Raw genomic sequence first — 20,219 nt, forward strand, 5'->3', positions numbered from 1 at the left:
ATTTAATGTCAACCCCATCATGCGCACGGGTGTGATTTGATGTCACTTCTGTTGATATAGACTTGGAATTGGGCCATTGACAGCCCAGATTATTATGTTGAGGCATGGAGGAATAAACTAGCTCCATGGTTGAGGGGCTACCTCTGACCATGGTTGAATAGATCTAGCCGGTGTCAGATGCAATGTGTCCGCCATGCAATTGCAATACCGTCCGCGCGCCCCGGACACTTGTGCATATGCAATCGTGTCCGGGGCTATGCAAAAACCGTCCGGTTATGACTGTACTTACGTGTACGTGTGCGCGTAAGGAAGCGAGCGTGAATGCACTGAACGTATAAAGCAGCATGAATATTCACGTATTTTATAATGCAGCGAATACCCAACGGCCGAAAATTTCCCGTCATTCATGATAAGCACCTACTACCTTGTAAAAAAAGGGCGAAAGTGTTCCGTCGACCAGCGTTTAATAAACTGCAAGGACGGTTTTGCACGGGGCGGACACAACTGCATATGCAAATGTGTCCGGGCGGACAAAATTGCATTATGCAGCAGCGTCCGGGCGGACAAGATTGGATATGCAAAACCGTCCGGCGGACATTTTTGCATATGCAATAATGTCCTCCGGATAGTATTGCATAAGAACATAATTGCATGTGACACCGGCCTGACTTGGCCGCGTTAATAATAAAATAATAAAAATGGGACTTACACAAGTCTAGTAAGTGTAAAGTGTAAATTGAACTGTCTGGTATCCAGACTCTAGGTCGTGAAGAGAGATCACAGACAATTTAGACTGATACTTCCGAATTTTCGATCTTCGACAGCGAGCTGAAAATCTGCCACCTTTCGCCAGAATGTCTCCTAAGATTTAACCCTTTCATTCCATAATAAAAGAAAAATATCTACAAAAGGACAAGGAGAGTGTCTGCCGAACAATGGCGACCCGAAGTTTAACGGAAATCTTCATTTTGATGCGAAACAACGCCAGTCAAAGTCGGCACATCTTTTCCGAGAATGTGAGTATTCATCAGCCGGGTTCACACCGGGGAGGTCGTGGGGCCTGCAGCAGTGCAAGCAGGGTGGCTGTTTGTGCTGACGATGTGGTGGTGGTAAGTCCGACATTGCACTTTTCAAGCATCACACTCACTCCTGCCGCATGCACCTTTCTGTGTACAATTTAGACGTGTGGCGTGTTGTGTGGTGATTGAAATGCATGTGGACTTTCCTGACTACACACTGTAATTGTCATTGTAATGTTGTATTTTGTATGTAACCTTGTGCAACCCGTTTGTTTCTTTTTTGATAATTATGTTTTCATTAAATGAACACGTTGCCTTGGATCGGTCGAGTTGGTCTTTGAAAATCGTCCTGTAACCGTTTGTTATAAAATGCATATGGGCAGAAAGATGTTGTAAAAAAAGAATTCAATGATTCCCACAAATATGCCTCGAAATTGCATGGTTTTCTTTTTACCTCGTCGACTAACACGGTCGGCTATTTATGGGAGTCAAATTTTTGACTTCCATATATGACTTCCACTTTATAGTGATACTTGTGTGGATCATTATATTCTACTTTTAAAACATCTTTCTAACCATATGCATTTCATAACAAACGGTTACTAACGCTTTTTATAGACCAACTCGTCCGATGCAAGGCAAAGTGTTCCTTTAATTTGCCTAAACAAAATTACCGGTTTCCTGGTAGTGCAGGTTTAACTCTACATTGTTCAGTTACGTGAAGACCCTCCCGCCCCATAAACCCTTTTTCTTGCTCACAATACTGATTAATCCTCAATTGTGAATGTAGTGACAGTAATAAAAGTAATAATAATAATTTGACTTAAAACATTTGTTTGGCAGCGTGGGACTGTGATGTATATTTTGTCAACACTGATCATGCGCAGTGACTGTTTTTGGGACTTAATTTTTGGACCATGATCCCATTGGGACTATGGGAGCCACAAATCAGAAAAAGAAAAGGTTATGATGGTTATATACAATCCCTTAAATGTAAGAGTAAACTTTCAAATGAAGAAGAATTGGGGTGTGGGGGGGGGGGGGGGGTAGGGGCGGATGAAAATAGCAGTACCAGGGATTTGCACTTGCTACACGATTTTTTAGTGGAAGCATTCGACTGAGCAACACTATAGTGTGGTAAAAAAAATCCCTAAAACTAATACTTTAAAGTTAGTCATTATTGTCGCCTAATCATGTAGATGCCAATTATTGAATGATGAATATTACGGTCATTCCTTGACAAATCAACTAAGAGTTTCCCTCGACCTCTCTGATTTTATCAACGAATGTACCAAAAAGGCTTGCTCTGGCCTCTTTAGTCAGATATACTATTAAGTAACTAATTAGCTATACAAGGTTAACTATTTTAGAAGCAGATTTTTAAAATTGTTGGTATGTGAACTGATGTAGCATCTTAAAAGTGTTTACACTATTAAAAAGGTGCTGGGACAGCGCATTCATTATCCACTGCCAGAAACATAAGGGCATGTCCCTTCTCTCAGCAATAAGTGTATTGGTTCTTTTATTTGCATTAAGCAGCATTATACAACTAAGTTAACAACACACTAGGTAGAAACACACATGACCTACAGCTTATGCCCCATCTGAAAGCTGAGGTCTCGAAATCAAGCATCTAAAAGCACACAACTTGTGTGACAAGAATGTTTTTTCTTCCATTATTCCCTCGCAAATTTTGACGACTAATCGAGCTCAAATTTTCACAGGTTTTGCATTTTAGGCAAATGTTGAGATACACTAAGTTAATAGATTGGTCTTTGACAAACCAAAGGTGTCCAGTGCCTTTAAGGCAATGTACGAGGGATCAAAGTTGTCCCAAAGTGTTTGAATATGTGCAAGATTTGCGCAGTTAACATCCATGGAGTAAAGTACTTTGCTATTATTCTTGTGAGAAAGTGTCAGTCAGGTTGCATGTGATAAAACACTATTTGTGATGTTAAACTCAATGTTTTTTTCTGTTTCTGTGCCGTTCAGGTTCCAGATGACAGAATGGCATTGGTTTCCGGTCTGTCTAATGATCCAGATGCTGTCGTTGGTGCTACCAAGATATCAATCCCTCCTGAATGGTAGGTGAAGTAGAAAATTGCTTTCTTCAAGATCTCTCGTTGCGACTAGTTTGTTTTGGTCTGTCTTAATGTTTTGCAATTTTAACTCTTCGGATTGTCCTGTAAGGTTCTTGTATTTTCAGTTTGTTTGGATTGCTGTATATTTTCCTGTTGTAAAAGGTTATATTTTTATAATTATTTTGTTATGCGCTTGTGTACATTTTATGGAATGGGCGCAATATAAATGAATAAATTATTATTAATTATTATTACCTCTTTGTAATTTTAACCCTTCTACTGTCTGATCTTTCAATAGCATCCTTATTTAGTGTTGAAGTATGATACATGTAGATAAGCTTTGCAAGCCTGCACTAATATGGTGAACGCATCTACACAATGCACCCATGTACATGTACTCAAAGTTTTGTAACACCTATTACAAAGATTCTGCCTCGTGATCGGTTTGTACAGCACGTCACATGGTACACGTATGCCTTACTTTTTAAAAACTAGAAAGCCATGTGAACATGACGCGCTATACCTGTAGGAATCAATGTACTGTGCCCAGAACAGCCAATGTACTATACCTGAAGCAACCAGGCAGTGTACTACATCCATAGAAACATTGTGGCGTTGTAAAACAAATATTGTCTGCTTTTACTCGTGCTATGGTAAAACCTACATATATGACTCTCTTGTTGATATGAAGTGCATTCGGAATTCACCTCAGGGCAGCAGGGAAATTGAATGCGCCGCATATCACCGCAGAACTCAAGTCTTAGTTTTAACCATAGCGCTCAAAGCAGTAAATATTTTTATACTATGCATGGTTGTGGCATCATAAACGACTCTGTAAACCCATCGAGTTGAATAGTTGAAAATACTACCACAGGGTGGGAGGGTCAGAAGCATTTCACAGAGGGAAAGAAGACGGTCATCGGGGAATTTTCTTTAAAAGCTTCATTTTTATGATGCCAGTTTTATAATCATCTATTTTGATGATCCAATTTAGGTAAACTGCAGAGAAACTGTCAATACTGATAATTTTCTCTTTTATGCTCAATGTTCTTATTTCATGTGCAATCTTGTCAAATGGTAAAGATGTTTTTCTTTTCTTCTTCTCCTTTGCAGGGTTGATGCAGTTGAAGAAATTTCATACGATACGACAAGGATACAACAGAAAGGTGAGTACATGTATTCAAGTGCTCAGTTAAGATGAATAATAATAAAAAAAATAATAATTTTGGGGGCTAATCATCCTTACTCGCAGCTAAGAGCTGAATTGCGAAGGATGCGACTACAACGTGTTCCAGAAGCTGGCATGCAAGGGCGCCTTTGGCTGCCAGCCACATCAACCCATTATGACCACGGAGCAAAGCCAAGATCAAAAGTGTTTGATTTTTCCCGAGGGAGGAAAACCGGATGGTCTGGAAAACCCTCGTGGCACAGCAGAGAACCAACGCACAACTCAACTCACTTATGGCCCTGGCCAGGAATCGAACTGAGGTCACCTTGGTGAGAGGCGAGTGCTTTACGCACAAGCCAACCGTACCACCCATAGGGGTCAGACCATAGGGGTCAAACCGCAGTTGGTCAGACCGCAATCGGTGGTTGACTCAAGTTCTTTAATTTACGGCATGTGGGTTCAAATCCTGTCCTGGTCAACTGTGACATTTGTGTCCTTGAGCAAGTCACTTTACCATTATGGCTACTCTCAACTCAGGAGTACAAAATGGGCCCTGCTGAGAGCTGGGCCCAATTTCATGGCTCTGCTTACCACCGAATTCTGCGCTTATGATCACCATTCCCCGCTTACATGCGAGCGCCGAATTTCGGGCTACCTTTGTGAGCGTATACGCACGCGCAGAAGCCAAAACTCACCGCTTACCCGTGAAATTAGGTTGCCGTAAGCACAGAATGCCCTGGAAATTGTCCAAGTCGTTCAAACTGGATATAAACACTGGCCTGCTGAGCCATATCGGCTCAATACAGACTTGCTTACTTTACATTTTTCAGCTACTTTTTTTCAAGAAGTTCTTCTACCTGTCCACAGTCACACTATAAAGCAAATATAGGGACTAACATATGTTTCTGGTTTTATGTTGACAGTAAAAGAATTGGGCCTACTTCATGACAAGCATCTGACGAGACCAACGCTAGATGACAGTATGGAGGAAGAACATGCTATTGAGATTGCAACACAAGAAATTACACAAGTACGTTAAGCCAGCAATGGCCCTAGACTATGTTGAGTGGTGTGGCAATTGATCTGATACAGGCCTTGGGAAAGGGCACCCTAGGAGGAAATTGTAAATTTCTACTGGCGCATTGCAGGGGCACCAAGGCAATGACCAGGGGCATGGAGGGAATCACCTTCGTTGCCTCAGTGAAGTATCAGGCCTGCTGATATATACAGGATTGGCCCTTATCTTGTTCAGGGACCGGTTAGCCGGACCAGGGCCCAATTTAATAGAGCTGCTAAGCACAGAAATTTGCTTAGCATGAAATTTCTTCCTTGATAAAAACAGGATTACCAACCAAATTTTAACGTGATTTTCAGGATGAGCAAACAACAGCTGATTACCAGTAACAAGCAATATGCAACAAATGGAAATTTTGTCTATAATCCTGTTTTTATGAAGGAAGAAATTTCATGCTAAGCAAATTTTGGTGCTTAGCAGCTCTATGAAATTGGGCCCAGTTAGCTTGTCATTTCACTAGTCTGATAGCTTTTTCACTGACCACTTTGAGTGAATTTTGACTGGTCCTCAGGTGTTTTAAATGGCACTTGGCCAGCGGACCACTGTTATGTGAGAGCATTAATACCTTCCAAAATGATGCAGCAAATATTATTGTTATACCTCGGTAACAAACTGTGGAGTTTGATTGGTCGAGAACCAATCATGTGACGCGCATCAAACACATGGCTCGACAGGCCGGGTACCATGAAAAGTGATGTACACTGGTGTACATCACCTTGATCGTTCCCGGCATTGGACGATTTCCAGCGCTGTGTACGAAACAACCGCGGGGTCGAGGGAATTGTTTCTTGTTCGTCTGCTTATTAAACAATGAATAGTCCGTCGTAATAATGTTTGAAGATGACAACAGAATTTTGAGAATAACAATTATACAAAGGTATAACAAAACAGTTGTTGCACTCTGTGACTGGGGTCCATGGGTTTTGTACAACGCAATAGACCCCATCACAGCGTGCAACAATTGTATACTATGAAGGGTCTATAGTCTGGATCTAGTCATGGCCAGATTGTTTATGATATTTTTTAATAGCACTCTTCTAGACCAGACTAAAAACAACAAGAATAGACTGGATTAGATCACAATAGAGTAGATCAAACCAGATAAAACTAGACTGGACTAGTTTCCAATAGCGCTCTGCTAGACCAGACTGGACTACTTTGTACTGGACACCACAATAAAAACAAGATTAGATCAGATTAGAATGAATCAATCTAGTTAAAACTAAACAAGACAATATTGGTTTTTGATGGTTGTCAGATTGCACCATATACTGGTCTAGACCACCCGGTTCGAACCAGATTGAACTGGACTAGATCAGATACGGTAAGAATTTCACCTATATTTTACCTATTTACCCCCTTTCACCAGATGTTCCACAGATGTCAAAGGGCCATTCAGGCGATTGGAGGGAAGAGCAGGTACGCCTCGGGACAGGAGCAGAAGGTCACTAAGAACATCATGTCTTCGTTAGCGGGGAGGTTACAAGAGCTCTCCATCAACTTCAGAAAATCACAGTCAAATTATTTAAAACGTAAGGGCATGTGTCATAAGGAAATGTGTTTCCCAGAGATTCTGTCCCCCATATAATTATAATAATAATTTGGGGGGGCTAATTTCGAGAAGCTGGCATGCAAGGGTGCCTTTGGCTGCCAGCCACATCAACCCATTATGACCACGGAGCACAGCCAAAGATCAAAAGTGTTTTTTTTCCAAGGGAGGAAAACCGGATGATCTGGAAAACCCTTGTGGCACAGCAGAGAACCAACGCACAACTCAACTCACATCTGGCCCTGGCCTGGAATCGAACCAGGGTCACCTTGGTGAGAGGCGAGCGCTTTACGCACAAGCCAACCATTAATTGGAAATTAACATGGGATGAAGGAGTAGAATTCCAAAGAGGGTGCTATCAGAAGAAGTTTGTACACAGTTCGCCATGTGGGGGGACAGAATCTATGGGGGGACAGAATTTCCTGCCACACCGGCACTCATGTCATGAGGATGCCGGATTTGACAATAATTTTGAGACATTTATTTTTTGCCATCATTCTAAGCGCGCGCGCGTAATCTATTTCTAAGTGCGCGCGCGTAACCTTTTCTAAGGGCGCGCGCATACACACAACCCACGCACAACATACTCTTCACAAAGTGGTTGAAAAAATATTTCAATCCTCGAACTATCAGCTGTCAAAGTGTCTGTAATTTTATTTTTTTAATGTTTTTTAATAAAAGGGCATTTATGAATGAGAATAAGAGTAGTGACTCGTTCTTACACGTCCGTTTAAAACCTTGCAGGGTCGTTGCCGTGTGATATAGGCCCTCGCCTTCGGCTGGGGCTATTATCACACGGCAATTCGACCCTGCCGGTTTTAAAGGGCCGTGTAAGAACTCGTCGCTACCCTTTTATTCCCTTATTTGAAAATACAGTGACAGATTATTTTTATGTTTTCTCAGCAAGTAGACACTGAATCCAGCTGACACTTTCACGCTTTCACAATTTTCAAATTCTAGCACCAAGGATACTGTTCCCAGATGCTCCTTAGAATCTATAACTCCAGAGGTTACTAAAAGGCTAAAACATGCCGGCTGAATTTTTGGCTCTAGTTTCAGACCTTGTTTTAAGCAATTAAAGGCATTGGACACTATTGGTAATTACTCAAAATTATTATTAGTATAAAACCTTACTTGGTTACGAGTAATGGGGAGAGGTTCTTAGTATAAAACATGGTGAGAAACGGCTCCCTCTGAAGTAACGTAGTTTTCGAGAAAGAAGTAATTTTCCATGAGTTTGATTTCGAGAACTCAGATTGTGAGGTCTCGAAATCAAGCATCTGAAAGCACTTTGTGTGACAAGGGTGTTTTTTCCTTCATTATTATCTCGCAACTAACTGTGACGACCAATAGTGAAAAGACTGGTCTTTGACAATAACCAATGGTGTCCAGTGTCTTTAATCTCACTTCTGGGATGGAATAACTTTGAGAATCTTTGTGTTTGGATTTATTTATCAATATAAACCACAAGGGAAACTGACTGGGTAAATTTGTAAATGATTTTTGGGGTTGAACAAAGAATTGACTAGAGTGGGATTTGAACCAACGACCTCCGGATTAACGTGCCGGCGCTCTACCAACTGAGCTATCTAGCCCTATATTGGCGGTGTCCCTATTTTGTCAATATCTTTGTTCGGGGGTTCCAGTCAGAATCCATACAACCGTTAACTGCCGTGTAGCCAGGGATCACACCCAAATTACGATACAACCTGGGAAGCGGCAGCTAGGGGATCACCTTAAGGGATGCGACTTTTTGTTTCAGATATCAATATAAACCACAAGGGAAACTGACTGGGTAAATTTGTAAATGATTTTTGGGGTTGAACAAAGAATTGACTAGATATGGATTCGAACCAACGACCTCCGGATTAATGTGCCGGCGCTCTACCAACTGAGCTATCTAGCCCTATATTGGCGGTGTCCCTATTTTGTCAATATCTTTGTTCGGGGGTGCCAGTCAGAAGCCATACAACCGTTTGGATTTATGTGAAGTAACATTTGAGTGTTCTGACTGTCCCCAGGAATGAAGAGTCGAGAAGAAAGATCAAAGCATTTCTTTGATACAAATCTTTCTCCGGGCAGTGCAATCATGACAGAAGAGGACATCATAGAAGATGACTTGCTTTACGACAGGGTGAGTTTCATTGGTTGTCAGTCTCCCCCCTTCCCCTCTCTCCTTTGCTGACTATAACCTTTACTCCCAAGCCCTATCCTCTTCTCCTATGTCACTCAACACCAAAGTCCCCACGCTATACAAGCAACTCTGTTTTTCGACATTCGTCCCAAGTTTTTGATCAAAAGTATCACTTCAGATAGAAGTTAAGATCTAGCAGAATGCTACTCAACCTTTCAACCTCTGGATGTAAATACAGCTTATTTCACAGCAAATGGTTCAAAGTTTGCGCCTGAGCTATCCTTCGTAAATATTAAAATTGTGCAAGGAAAAAAGCTTTCGCTTATACATAAATGCCACACCGCGTGAATTTTTAAAATGGCCATGTGCCAAACAGTGCAACGTTTTTTTTCTTCGCTAATTTCTCAAATGTGACCAACGTTTTGCTGGAGAACTTTGGACTTGGATTTTCCAGCATGTCCTCTGTTAAAAATTCTCTTAGACCCACAGGGGGTGGCATGGCATGAGAAAGAGTGTGAGAATCCCAGTCTTCAATGCGTAGTAATGACCATGTTGGTGGCTGGCTGCTGGTAATGGACCGAGCCGCATTACCCGCACGGTCAAGAGCACCGGATTCAAGCACTGGTGTTTGATCAGCAGGGTGTGGGTTCGGATCCCGGTCGTGGCACTTGCTACATACGATTGGGGAGTTAGTGCTTTCTGCTCTACCGGCCAGGCTTCGAATTGATGATACCCAAGCCTAGATTCATATGGACTGTGAAAGGGGTAACCCTGTTTCAGCCCTAGGAGTAGGTGGCAATGGCCTCTGGAAAAAAATAATTGTAGCATACACCTTGAAGTGGCCTTCAGGCCTTGTGTGTCAGGTGACTTGCAGAAAAAAACAAAAAATAACAAAAACAACAAGCACAGAACATTGAGCCTTTACACAGCAATTTGCTGGTTTATTCATTCACTAGTTTACAGAACTGGTCTCATTAACCAATCAGAGTGCACAAACTCTCTGAGGTATTTAATTAGTGATAATAATTGTGCGTTTCTTTTCCTTCTGAATACTTTGCCAGGGTTTTACAGATACACAGATGCAGATGGTGGAGGACAACAACACAGTGGTTGAACAACGAGAGAAAGAAATCACGCACATCGTTCAATCCATCGTTGACCTGAACGAGATTTTCCGAGATTTAGCATCTATGGTGGTAGAGCAGGTACATAATACAAGGTTCCCCCATGCACTAGCTAGCACTTACTGAAACGCCCCAATACACGCGATTTACAGGCCCATAAACGATTTAACATGCCCAAGATCGCATAGAAAAGCTCATAAAGCCAATCAAAAACATGAAGTAAACATTTTAAGGGCCTCATTTCAATAGGAGGCTTTTGAACGCTAGGTGGCAGCAGACTTACCAGGTAAATGTCCAATGTTTACCGAGTTCTGAGCATGCGCACATTACCAAGAAAAATGGATTTGACCTGGTAAAGTCTGCTGCCACCAAGCATCCTGAAAGTCCCCTGTTAGCCTTTCCCATGATGATTATTCCTCTTTTCAAAGTTCTGTTGTCATCTTCAAACATTAATTACAACAAGTATGTAAAGTTTATTAAGTAGACGAACAGTAATACAGTTGTTCAAACAAGAAACGTTCTTCACTTTGTCCTTGAGCTCGCGGCCGTTTTGTACTAAGTGCTGGAAATCGACTGACTGTGGGAACGATCAAGGTGATGTACACCGGTTAACATCACTCATGTTACCCGCCGCGCTGTGCAGCCATGGTACACGCCTTGCATGGCACATGATTGGTTCTCGACCAATCAAACTTCACAGTTTGTTAATGTTACCGAGGTATAACAATCATGCTTGTTATACCTCGGTAACAAACTGTGAAGTTTGATTGGTCGAGAACCAATCATGTGACGTGCAACAAAAACGCATGTTACATGGCTCGACGGGCCGGGTAACATGAAAAGTGATGTACACCGGTGTACATCACCTTGATTGGTCCCAGTGTTGGTCGATTTCCAGCGCTGTGTACGAAACACTCGTGGGTTCAAGGGAATTGAATTGAACTTCGAGAAGAGGAATAACAATTATACAAAGGTATAACAAAACAATTGTTGCACGCTGTGACTGGGGTCCATGGGTTTTGTAAACCCTCGAGGGGAAATGGCACCCTCGACTTCGCCTCGGGTTCCATTTTCCCCCTCGAGTGTACAAAACGCCATGGACCCCATCACAGCGTGCAACAATTGTAAAATGGATTCAGCGCCATAGAATTGTGCACTAGGCAGACACCATCAATCCTATACAAGCAATCTGATTCCCAAAATGGTAGACCATGGGCAGACAGTAGCCGCCTGTGAGTAGTGCAAGGAACTCAATGCCAAGCTTACATGTATTTCACAGACTAGCCGGAAAATTATGCAAGTGGATGCGCATGTGTAGTCCACTTTACTTGGCTTTCTTCAGTTACACAGCTAGCACAGAAATACTGCACGTAAGCCAAGAATGGTGATCGCAAGACGAAAATGCAACCTACCAACTTAAATTGGGCGCGGACATGTGCACGGTCGCCACAACCATCTGATATCACCCTCTTATTGCTTAATAAGGTAATGTCATGGTTTGATCACTTCTACTGCGCTTATGTTGCTTGTTTAAACATGGCCACCTGATCTCCTCTCGACCTTTCAAGATGAATAAACTGTCTCAGGTATTTATGAAGGAATGATAGATGAAGGTTTTAATAGTTTAACTTGTTGTTCTTTTTCTGCAGGGTACCGTTCTTGACAGAATAGATTACAACGTTGACAAAACAGCAACGAAGGTCGAGCAAGGTCTAAAACAACTCCAAAAGGTAAGCATTGAGATCGCCTTTGATGATTTCTTTCATGAAACGGTATCACTTATCTGGTACAACTTCTGTTAGCCACACCAAAAAGGAGCACACTTGTAGATTTACAAGTGACATTTCACAATCAAAGAAAATCAAATCGAAAGTTAAACCTTTCACTTCAGTTGGTTTTTCGATGAGTGTTACTTTAAGTATTGTTTGAAGCTTTGCATGGTGTTGAGACATAAGAAGAAACTATAAATAAATAGTTAACTTGCGTGTACAACCATGTGTAAAGCCCGGTTCATACTTCCTGCTAATGCGAAGCGAATGTTGACGTCACAAATTCGCAAGGATTAATTTGCAGCAGTTGCCCTCCACTCGACTCACTTGCGAATATCGCTGCGAAAGGATGGTTGTGACGTCAAATTCGCTTTGCATTCGCATGAAGTATGAACCGGCTTAAATCTCTTAGGGTGAGTGTTGGCTCTGAAAAGAGCCTGTTGGGTCTCGACGTTTCGAACAGTATACTCTGCTCGTCTTCAGGAGTGTTACTTTGTGATTCTGAAGGAACACAAAATAGACCAATTACAACACCATAATAGATATGGAAATAGATAACAATGCACTTACACCTGCACAATCTGATTAGTACTGTTGGAAGGTTTTTTTCTCATTTTGAGCAGAGTGCAAGCCTTACATGAATAATACATAAAATGTGACCCACACTGTGAAAATGAGTCAGGTGTCGCCCAATGCATTATTAAGTTATGGACAGTTTAATGTGGAAAATAAATTTTACTTACTTTTTAAGATCTTTATTTGCATGGTTTAACCTTTAGAACACTTACTTTTAGGCAATAAAGCTATGAATACAACAATTTTGTGATCATACTTATGTCTAATTTGTATCCTTTTGCGCGAAATGGTAGTTTTAAAACATTACTTTACTTGTAATTCGTTTTTCAGAAAAAATGATGTATTGGCTAATTTCAAACGGAAGTAACCCAAGCAACCCGATACACCCCAAAGCTTAGACATAATACCAAATTACTGCTGTTGGTGTGTTCTTTCCAGCCATACATATAACTCAATCCTTGAAATTGTAAACCTCTGACTCATTTTCAAGTAGCGGGTCACAAATGAGGTCCAGCAAACTGCAATTTGTGTTCACCATATAATACTTTGGTGACAATAGTAATCATTACTTTGAACTGAACTGCAGGATCAATTGAATCTACAACATGTATTGCTCCACTTTGTTTCAATCTTTGCAGGCGGAGAAGTACCAGAAGAAGAATCGCAAGATGTTCATCATCATGATCTTGTCGGTGATTCTAATCGTTCTCATCATCATCCTCATCGCCACCAAGTTCAGATGATATTTGCTTTCCCACCCACCATCGTCAAAAAAACATGGAGGACAAGAAATCCGTCTTGCCATTATAAACTCTGTGAAGAAAAGCACAACTTCCAACCTTGATGTGATGATGATGTTTAAAAGTGATGAACAATGCTGCAAAGGTGCCCCAAATATCTGGACATGTTTACTGTCAATGACTATCAATGGCTGTCAATAACTTTCAGTGCAGACATCAAAATATTGAAAACATTGAATGCTAGCAATCTTCTAAATTTATTTGAGATGTGCTAATGTCATCCCTGCTTGTATCATCGCCCAGAGAATTCCCTAATCTTTCTGACCTTGATGAATGTACCACCGTTTCTTGCAGTACGCACAGGTACCACAAACTGCCACAAAGTATCATACCATCCAGGCTAGCATTGGGTGCATGCGTTTCTTCTGTTTCTTCGGCTTGTATACTGTGGACTTGGTCTCCACCGTCTCCTGTGGTATTTTGTGGCATGAGGTAGTTGGGTAGGAGAGTAGGCAGAAAGTACTAATAAAATGACTTGAGTGGCAAATCTCTAGTACTCTGCCGCCCTTCTTGGTGTCATGATGCTTCTGGTCGCTTTGTATCTGACCTTGATAGTGTCACCACGATAACCAGTATGCCGTAATTCCAATGGTTTGATCGTGCATTGTACACTAAAGTAGGAGGGAACCAAGCACGGTAGCAGAAAGCACCGGATACACCAGATGAGCTCCAAACAACAACAATAGAGGGCACTGTGCTATTATGTTTAAACTCTTCAGTCAGCATCACAAAAAAAAAAACACATACGCACACAGCTCTGTGTTGCAGTCACTCTGTGGACATTCCAGTGTTCTGAACACTTAAGGAAAATCTCATTCTTCAAAACTGAAAAAACACTTTCTGGACGTGTGTAGGTCCACATAGTACTTGAAGGCCCTTCGTTATGTGGACCTCTTTTGTGCTCAAGTCCACACTTCGTATGTAGCGTTTAAAACACACGGTCTTGTGATATTGCTAGTCGTCAGTCATCCAGATGCTTGCAACGCAACTCCTCAAACGACGCGCATTGATGAGGGACTAATCCGCTCTTCTGTTGGAGAATCAGTTGCGACGGAGACAGGTATGTTCACCTCCAGCTCATCATCATGCATGGCTCACCTCTCATGCTATGTCACCACTCGTCTAAAAACCTGTTATGCGGTGCCAGTATTAGTAAACACCAAAGAGAATGACAGTAGGGTTAATTTAGGGCTCAATTTCATAGATCTGCTTACCATAAGCAAAGAATCAGGGCTTGCGGAAGCAGGTACTTCCACACTTGCGTCAAGCACATTTCATGGGTTAGCAGATAATGTTTGCTTGTGAGCAGGGGTATTTCTACATTACGAGGCATTCTTTGCTCACTCAGCTAGCACAGAAATGTGGGCTTGCACAGTAAGTGGAAGGAGAAAAAGAGAGAGTAAGCACAGAGTTTAATGTGAGCAGAGCCATGAAATTGGGCCCAGGGGTCGATTTCACAAAGAGTTAGGACTCGTCTTATCTCGAGTTAGGACGAGTAACTTGCCTAACTTAGGATTAATCTTAAGGTTCGCATGCTACAGTGCAGTGTTGGGACTCGTCCTAAGTCTTAAGATTAGTTTTGAGTTAGGAAGAGTTTTGTGAAATAGACGGCTGGTGTTGTAATGAAGCCATAAAATAAACCCAAAACTATGGAAAAAAGTAAACCTGGGTCCCATGTTTATACAGCTTTTACAAACTTAACATGGTTTGAGGATGAACAGTGAACTTTTGCTCCCAGAGGTATTGGAAGTTGACATACTTGTTCCAAAGGGCAACTAGAGGGACCAAGTTTGTCCACTTCCTTAAGGTACGCGCAAGTCTCGCTCGTACTCAAACTTAATTATTTGGGAGCATTTTGGTCTAACGAGTGAAGGAACCAAACTTGCACACTATACTGGACCCCCATTTTTTAATACGCACCAGACTTGCAGGGTTTAAACTGATGGGAGTTAATATTCTTTTGTCGACCTGATATAAATCAAGTTATATTTGCCGGTCCATTTTTTCATATTCAACCTAGTGTTGCAACCATTCCAATAAATCAAGTTTTGACCTCTTCCACATAGGCATAGGCATAGTATACATTTGGTTTTTGAAACTGTTTGATTGTTCTAATCATAAATGCAGATGTATACAATAAAACTTAACATGTGAAAATTTCATTTCAAAAGGTGGATGCCAAAATCCTTGGTGAATATGTCCCTACAGGTAGAATACTAATCCTTTATAGGACTACAAATATTTTACATAAATAGCCACATTAAAAATCAAGCGAGAAATACATTTAGTCTGGCCCCCATCTCTGATGATGAGCATTCAAGTGTTCAGTGTGGGCACTGTATTGGAAACAAGACAAAGTCAGGTGCTTCATGATTCAAGTCTAGTATCCCGGGTTCCTTTAAGCTTTTTTGAGGTATGGCGGACACAATGCTACAACACTGTAAAGTTGTAGTAAAGTTGTGGTAAATTTGTGCGTATTGACCATGAAGTGCGCATTTTAGGCGACGCAGCGTTTACACGTAAACCTAATGACCACCAACATGGTGAGCGTGGCATCAGTCTCGGCGTGTGACGCGCGCGTATCACGACCGCCATACCTCAAAAATGCTTATTGCATTTTGTCATGTACACAGAATGCCTTGATGCATATAATCACCACGTCAGTAGCTGTTTCAGTCTGGTAGATCACCCTTTGCTCTATGAATTTACCAATTGAAAATTATTGTCTGATTTACACACATATATAAAGCAAATTAATATATTCTATCCAATATGCAATTATTTGTCAATTTGTTGTAATTTCTCAGGGTAAATCCTTAAATGTTTTTAATAACCCTTGAGTGTTTTTACCAATGAATAAACAAATCTTTAGGTTTTGGGAGGACGTAATGTCAATTATCAAGTTGTGATCTTGTGACACTTTTGGGTTGTGTTGTGATTGACGCACCAAAACACACACCAATGAATATCAAACCCAAACAGCATGCTTATAGAATACCCCAGAAACTTCTTGAAAATCAGTATTTTTGTATCTGTGGTCAGTGTAAATTGGACCATCCTAAATTGCTCTTTAGTATTTTTGCCTACAGTATCTTGCATAAGACCACAAAATGCACCAAATCAAATATTATTTGTAGCACAACAATTATATTGCAATGTCTCCCCATTGTGATGCTAAGAAAATCAGTTACCCTTTCGCAATTTGCATGAAGTATAAAATAGTTATACTCAGTGACCCACCTACACTTTTTTGTTTTTTAAGGCAAAACAAGGCGAATAAATGTTGAATAGCTGTATTTAATACACGTGTATTTCTACAATAAAATGTTCTGCATTTTGTTGATGTATGAAGCAGTTAATGTTAATATTTCATAATTATTTTTATCTTCAAGCAAACTTTAAATTCTTTATTCTGAAAGGTCGATCCGCAGAAACATGAGTGTGATATTAACCTTTATTGCAATTGGTCCATATCAAAATCCCCCCTCTTCCAATGCGTTGTTGTCACTCTACTACGCTATTTGAAGCTATGCGTCAAGTTTGCTTGAAGATAAATTCATTATCACACGCAGGCATTTGGAATAGAACCCTTGTATTTGTGTATATGTCGTCAACACCCCAAACAGTGCCCTCACTGAAGTCAAAGGAATCATTGGCTGAAACTTGTTCGATGTCCGATGTTCGATGTCCGAGTTTTGAGACCTTGGTGACGGCGGCCTATGCAAGGGTTTTTTCTTTACAGTAAAAGTAAAGTACACTGCGTCCCATATCCCACTTGGCCTTCAACCTCGCTGGACATGGGACGTAGTTCTAAGCATTATTTTTTTTCCCCCAAATTCCACTCTAAAAAGCCTGTGTGATATTTAATGATGTGCCAAATAATGGAGTAGCTAGCTACTATGTCAATAATAATGTATTTCTGTCTGTTGCGATTGTAATGATTGATTGTGTATTTATTTAGTATTAGGGGCCCATTTCATGTACAGTTTCGCAGAAAAAGGTACAGTAATACCAGAAGAAACGTGCAATAATCACACACGCACTCTTGGAATTCGGAAAAATATAGAGTTTGTGTGTCAGATCTCCAACGTGGGCAAAGGTCGAGTTGGATATGGGACCAAGACGTGCTTTAGTTTCCCGAATTCCAAGTGTGGGTGTTTGATTGCCAAGCAAACTTGACTTGCAGCCTAATTAAAAGCGAGGTGTTGGAACAGCTGAATGTATTGCGAATAGAGTTTAAACAGCGCAATACGCAGAGTTAAAACAGCGCAATACGCAGGGTGTGATATGTGCCAAGCAATGTACATTTATATTTACACCTCCTGTTGCCATGGGTCGACCAATCAAAATCAAGGGTTCAAATTTGCTTGAAGATAATAGACCTTATGCATTGACGTCATCCAGCGGCCATCTTAGTGGAAAAACGGTGACGAAACAATCAAAACGCACAGAATTGTACGCGCGGCACACAGGATTGGCCAATGAACAACCTCCTTCTGACCTCTAGGTGAGGGCGCCCTACTGAAATGACGTCATATGCATAAGGTCCATTATACTTTGTGCACATTAGTGTTTTTGCATGAACCAAAAATGGCTTCTAATCCCAAGTTGTTATAACTCACTACACAGCTCTGAGCAATATGCAAAGAGTGCCCTCATTCGGCCGTGCAATAGACCCAAACATAAGATAACTAGAGCTCATTTGAATATTTGTCATTTGATCATTAAAGCCATTGGACCCTTTCGGTACAGAAAAAAAAAAAAAAGTTCACAGATTTACAAATAATTTACAGGGTTTACAGAAGGTAATGGTGAAAAACTTCTCTTGAAATATTAGTCCATGAAATGCTTTACTTTTTGAGAAAACGGTAAAACAATATAAATTCTCGTTAACGAGAATTACGGATTTGTTATAAACACATGTTATGACACGGCGAAACGCGCGAAAACAGGAGTGGGTTTTCCCGTTATTTTCTCCCGACTCCGATGTCCGATTGAGCCTAAATTTTCACAGGATTGTTATTTTATATATAAGTTGTGATACACGAAGTGTGGGACTTGGACAATACTGTTTACTGAAAGTGTATAATGGCTTTAATCTGAATTACAGGTGATTTTATAAAGCTACCAAAATTAATTTCCAAAGCGGACATTTGTTTTATTCCACTATGTTTGCTTTAAGGGCGACGTTTGATCATGACTAAAACCATTTTCAAAATGGTAATTTTAATTGATACAAATAAACAATTTATTGATAAAAATGTCTTTAGTTTTTAATAATTTTTTAAAGGAGCTACAACAAATATGAAATGATAGGGCAATGAAATACTCAAAAGTTAGTGATTAAACAGAAGCTTTGTTGTTGTTTGTTAAAGTCTATGGTATTTCAATACCGAGTTGGGTTGTATTAAATTTGTTACTTTAAAACAATACTTTTTAGCACTTTTTGTTTATTTTTAGTACAAGTAATTGTATTCCCGGTAATAAATTCTATACGGTAAAACAGAATGGTGTACTAAATGTTAATTGTATTGTAAATACAATGTGTAAACTATCGTTAAACCTGTGAAAAATGTGAATAAATGTCTATTATATAATATAAAAACAGCCAATTTTTACATCGTTTATTTTTTTCAAAAGTGCAGAAAAGTTGCTAAATGTTTGATGAGATGATAGCTTTCTGACTCTCTCTGCCTAACCTTATACAAATATTTTTTTTATTCCAAAATAACAGTGGTTGAGCTTTTTTGAAAGTTTGGTGGAAGGGTGGCACACTCATAATACACCACTACACTATGCCAATAACTAAACTTCCCTACAACTATTTGTGAAATTATTTTTTTTAGAAAATGGGGAGGTCAAACTTTCAAAGATGGGGGGGGGGGGGCACTGGTTCTCCAAGTTTAGATCTGCAGTCCAAATTAAAAAAAAAAATTAATAAATAGAGACATCAACTACCAGCTATGTAAAATTGAGAAAAAAAATTCTTAGCAATTTTGTTTGTGTGCATAGCATATTGCACAAATTTCAGCAGTCTATGTGGAAGTCAAGTTTAGGTCTCTAAAAAATAATTGCCTTTTCAAAAAACAATGCCCTGCTTAAAAATATTCATGCAAGCCAATCAAGCGTGTAATTTTACAGGTTTCCCTACTGACTGAAGATCATCCATGAGTGTGAGCAATAAAACTAACTGACTCATTACAACAACATAATTATTTGAAGCATACATGTACAGGTCCATACAATGAATGAAAAGTAATTTTATTTATCCATTTTTTTAGCAATAAAACTAACTGACTCATTACAACAACATAATTATTTGAAGCATACATGTACAGGTCCATACCATGAATGAAAAGTAATTTTATTTATCCATTTTTTTAGCAATAAAACTAACTGACTCATTACAACAACATAATTATTTGAAGCATACATGTACAGGTCCATACCATGAATGAAAAGTAATTTTATTTATCCATTTTTTAGCAATAAAACTAACTGACTCATTACAACAACAAAATTATTGGAAGCATACATGTACAGGTCCATACAATGAATGAAAAGTAATTTTATTTATCCATTTTTTTAGCAATAAAACTAACTGACTCATTACAACAGCATAATTATTTGAAGCATACATGTACAGGTCCATACCATGATTGAAAAGTAGTTTTATTTATCCATTTTTTTTAGCAATAAAACTAACTGACTCATTACAACAACATAATTATTGGAAGCATACATGTACAGCCCCATACAATGAATGAAAAGTAGTTTTATTTATCCATTTTTGTAGCAATAAAACTAACTGACTCATTACAACAACATAATTATTTGAAGCATACATGTACAGGTCCATACAATGAATGAAAAGTAATTTTATTTATCCGTTTTGTTGTTGTCTGGATTAGTTGAAACTAGATT

General features: G+C 39.9%; 1 protein-coding gene across 2 annotated transcripts; it reads left to right on the plus strand.

Annotated features, from left to right (window-relative positions):
* The first annotated feature begins 810 nt into the window (after positions 1-810).
* On the plus strand, positions 811-18,868 carry LOC139934963 (syntaxin-16-like). 2 transcript variants are annotated; one of them, XM_071929396.1, is made up of 9 exons: positions 811-1,016; positions 3,012-3,103; positions 4,214-4,266; positions 5,192-5,298; positions 6,713-6,875; positions 8,914-9,026; positions 10,088-10,231; positions 11,800-11,880; positions 13,134-18,868. In XM_071929396.1, the coding sequence occupies exons 1-9, from the start codon at positions 936-938 to the stop codon at positions 13,236-13,238; spliced, it is 939 nt and encodes a 312-aa protein (XP_071785497.1). In that variant the 5' UTR covers positions 811-935; the 3' UTR covers positions 13,239-18,868. The 2 variants fall into 2 exon arrangements, with proteins under 2 accessions (XP_071785497.1, XP_071785498.1); XM_071929397.1 differs by lacking the exon at positions 811-1,016 and adding an exon at positions 1,029-1,109.
* Positions 18,869-20,219: the final 1,351 nt, after the last annotated feature.

This window comes from Asterias amurensis, chromosome 3 (assembly GCF_032118995.1).
Source record: "Asterias amurensis chromosome 3, ASM3211899v1".
Taxonomy (NCBI): Eukaryota; Metazoa; Echinodermata; class Asteroidea; order Forcipulatida; family Asteriidae; genus Asterias; species Asterias amurensis.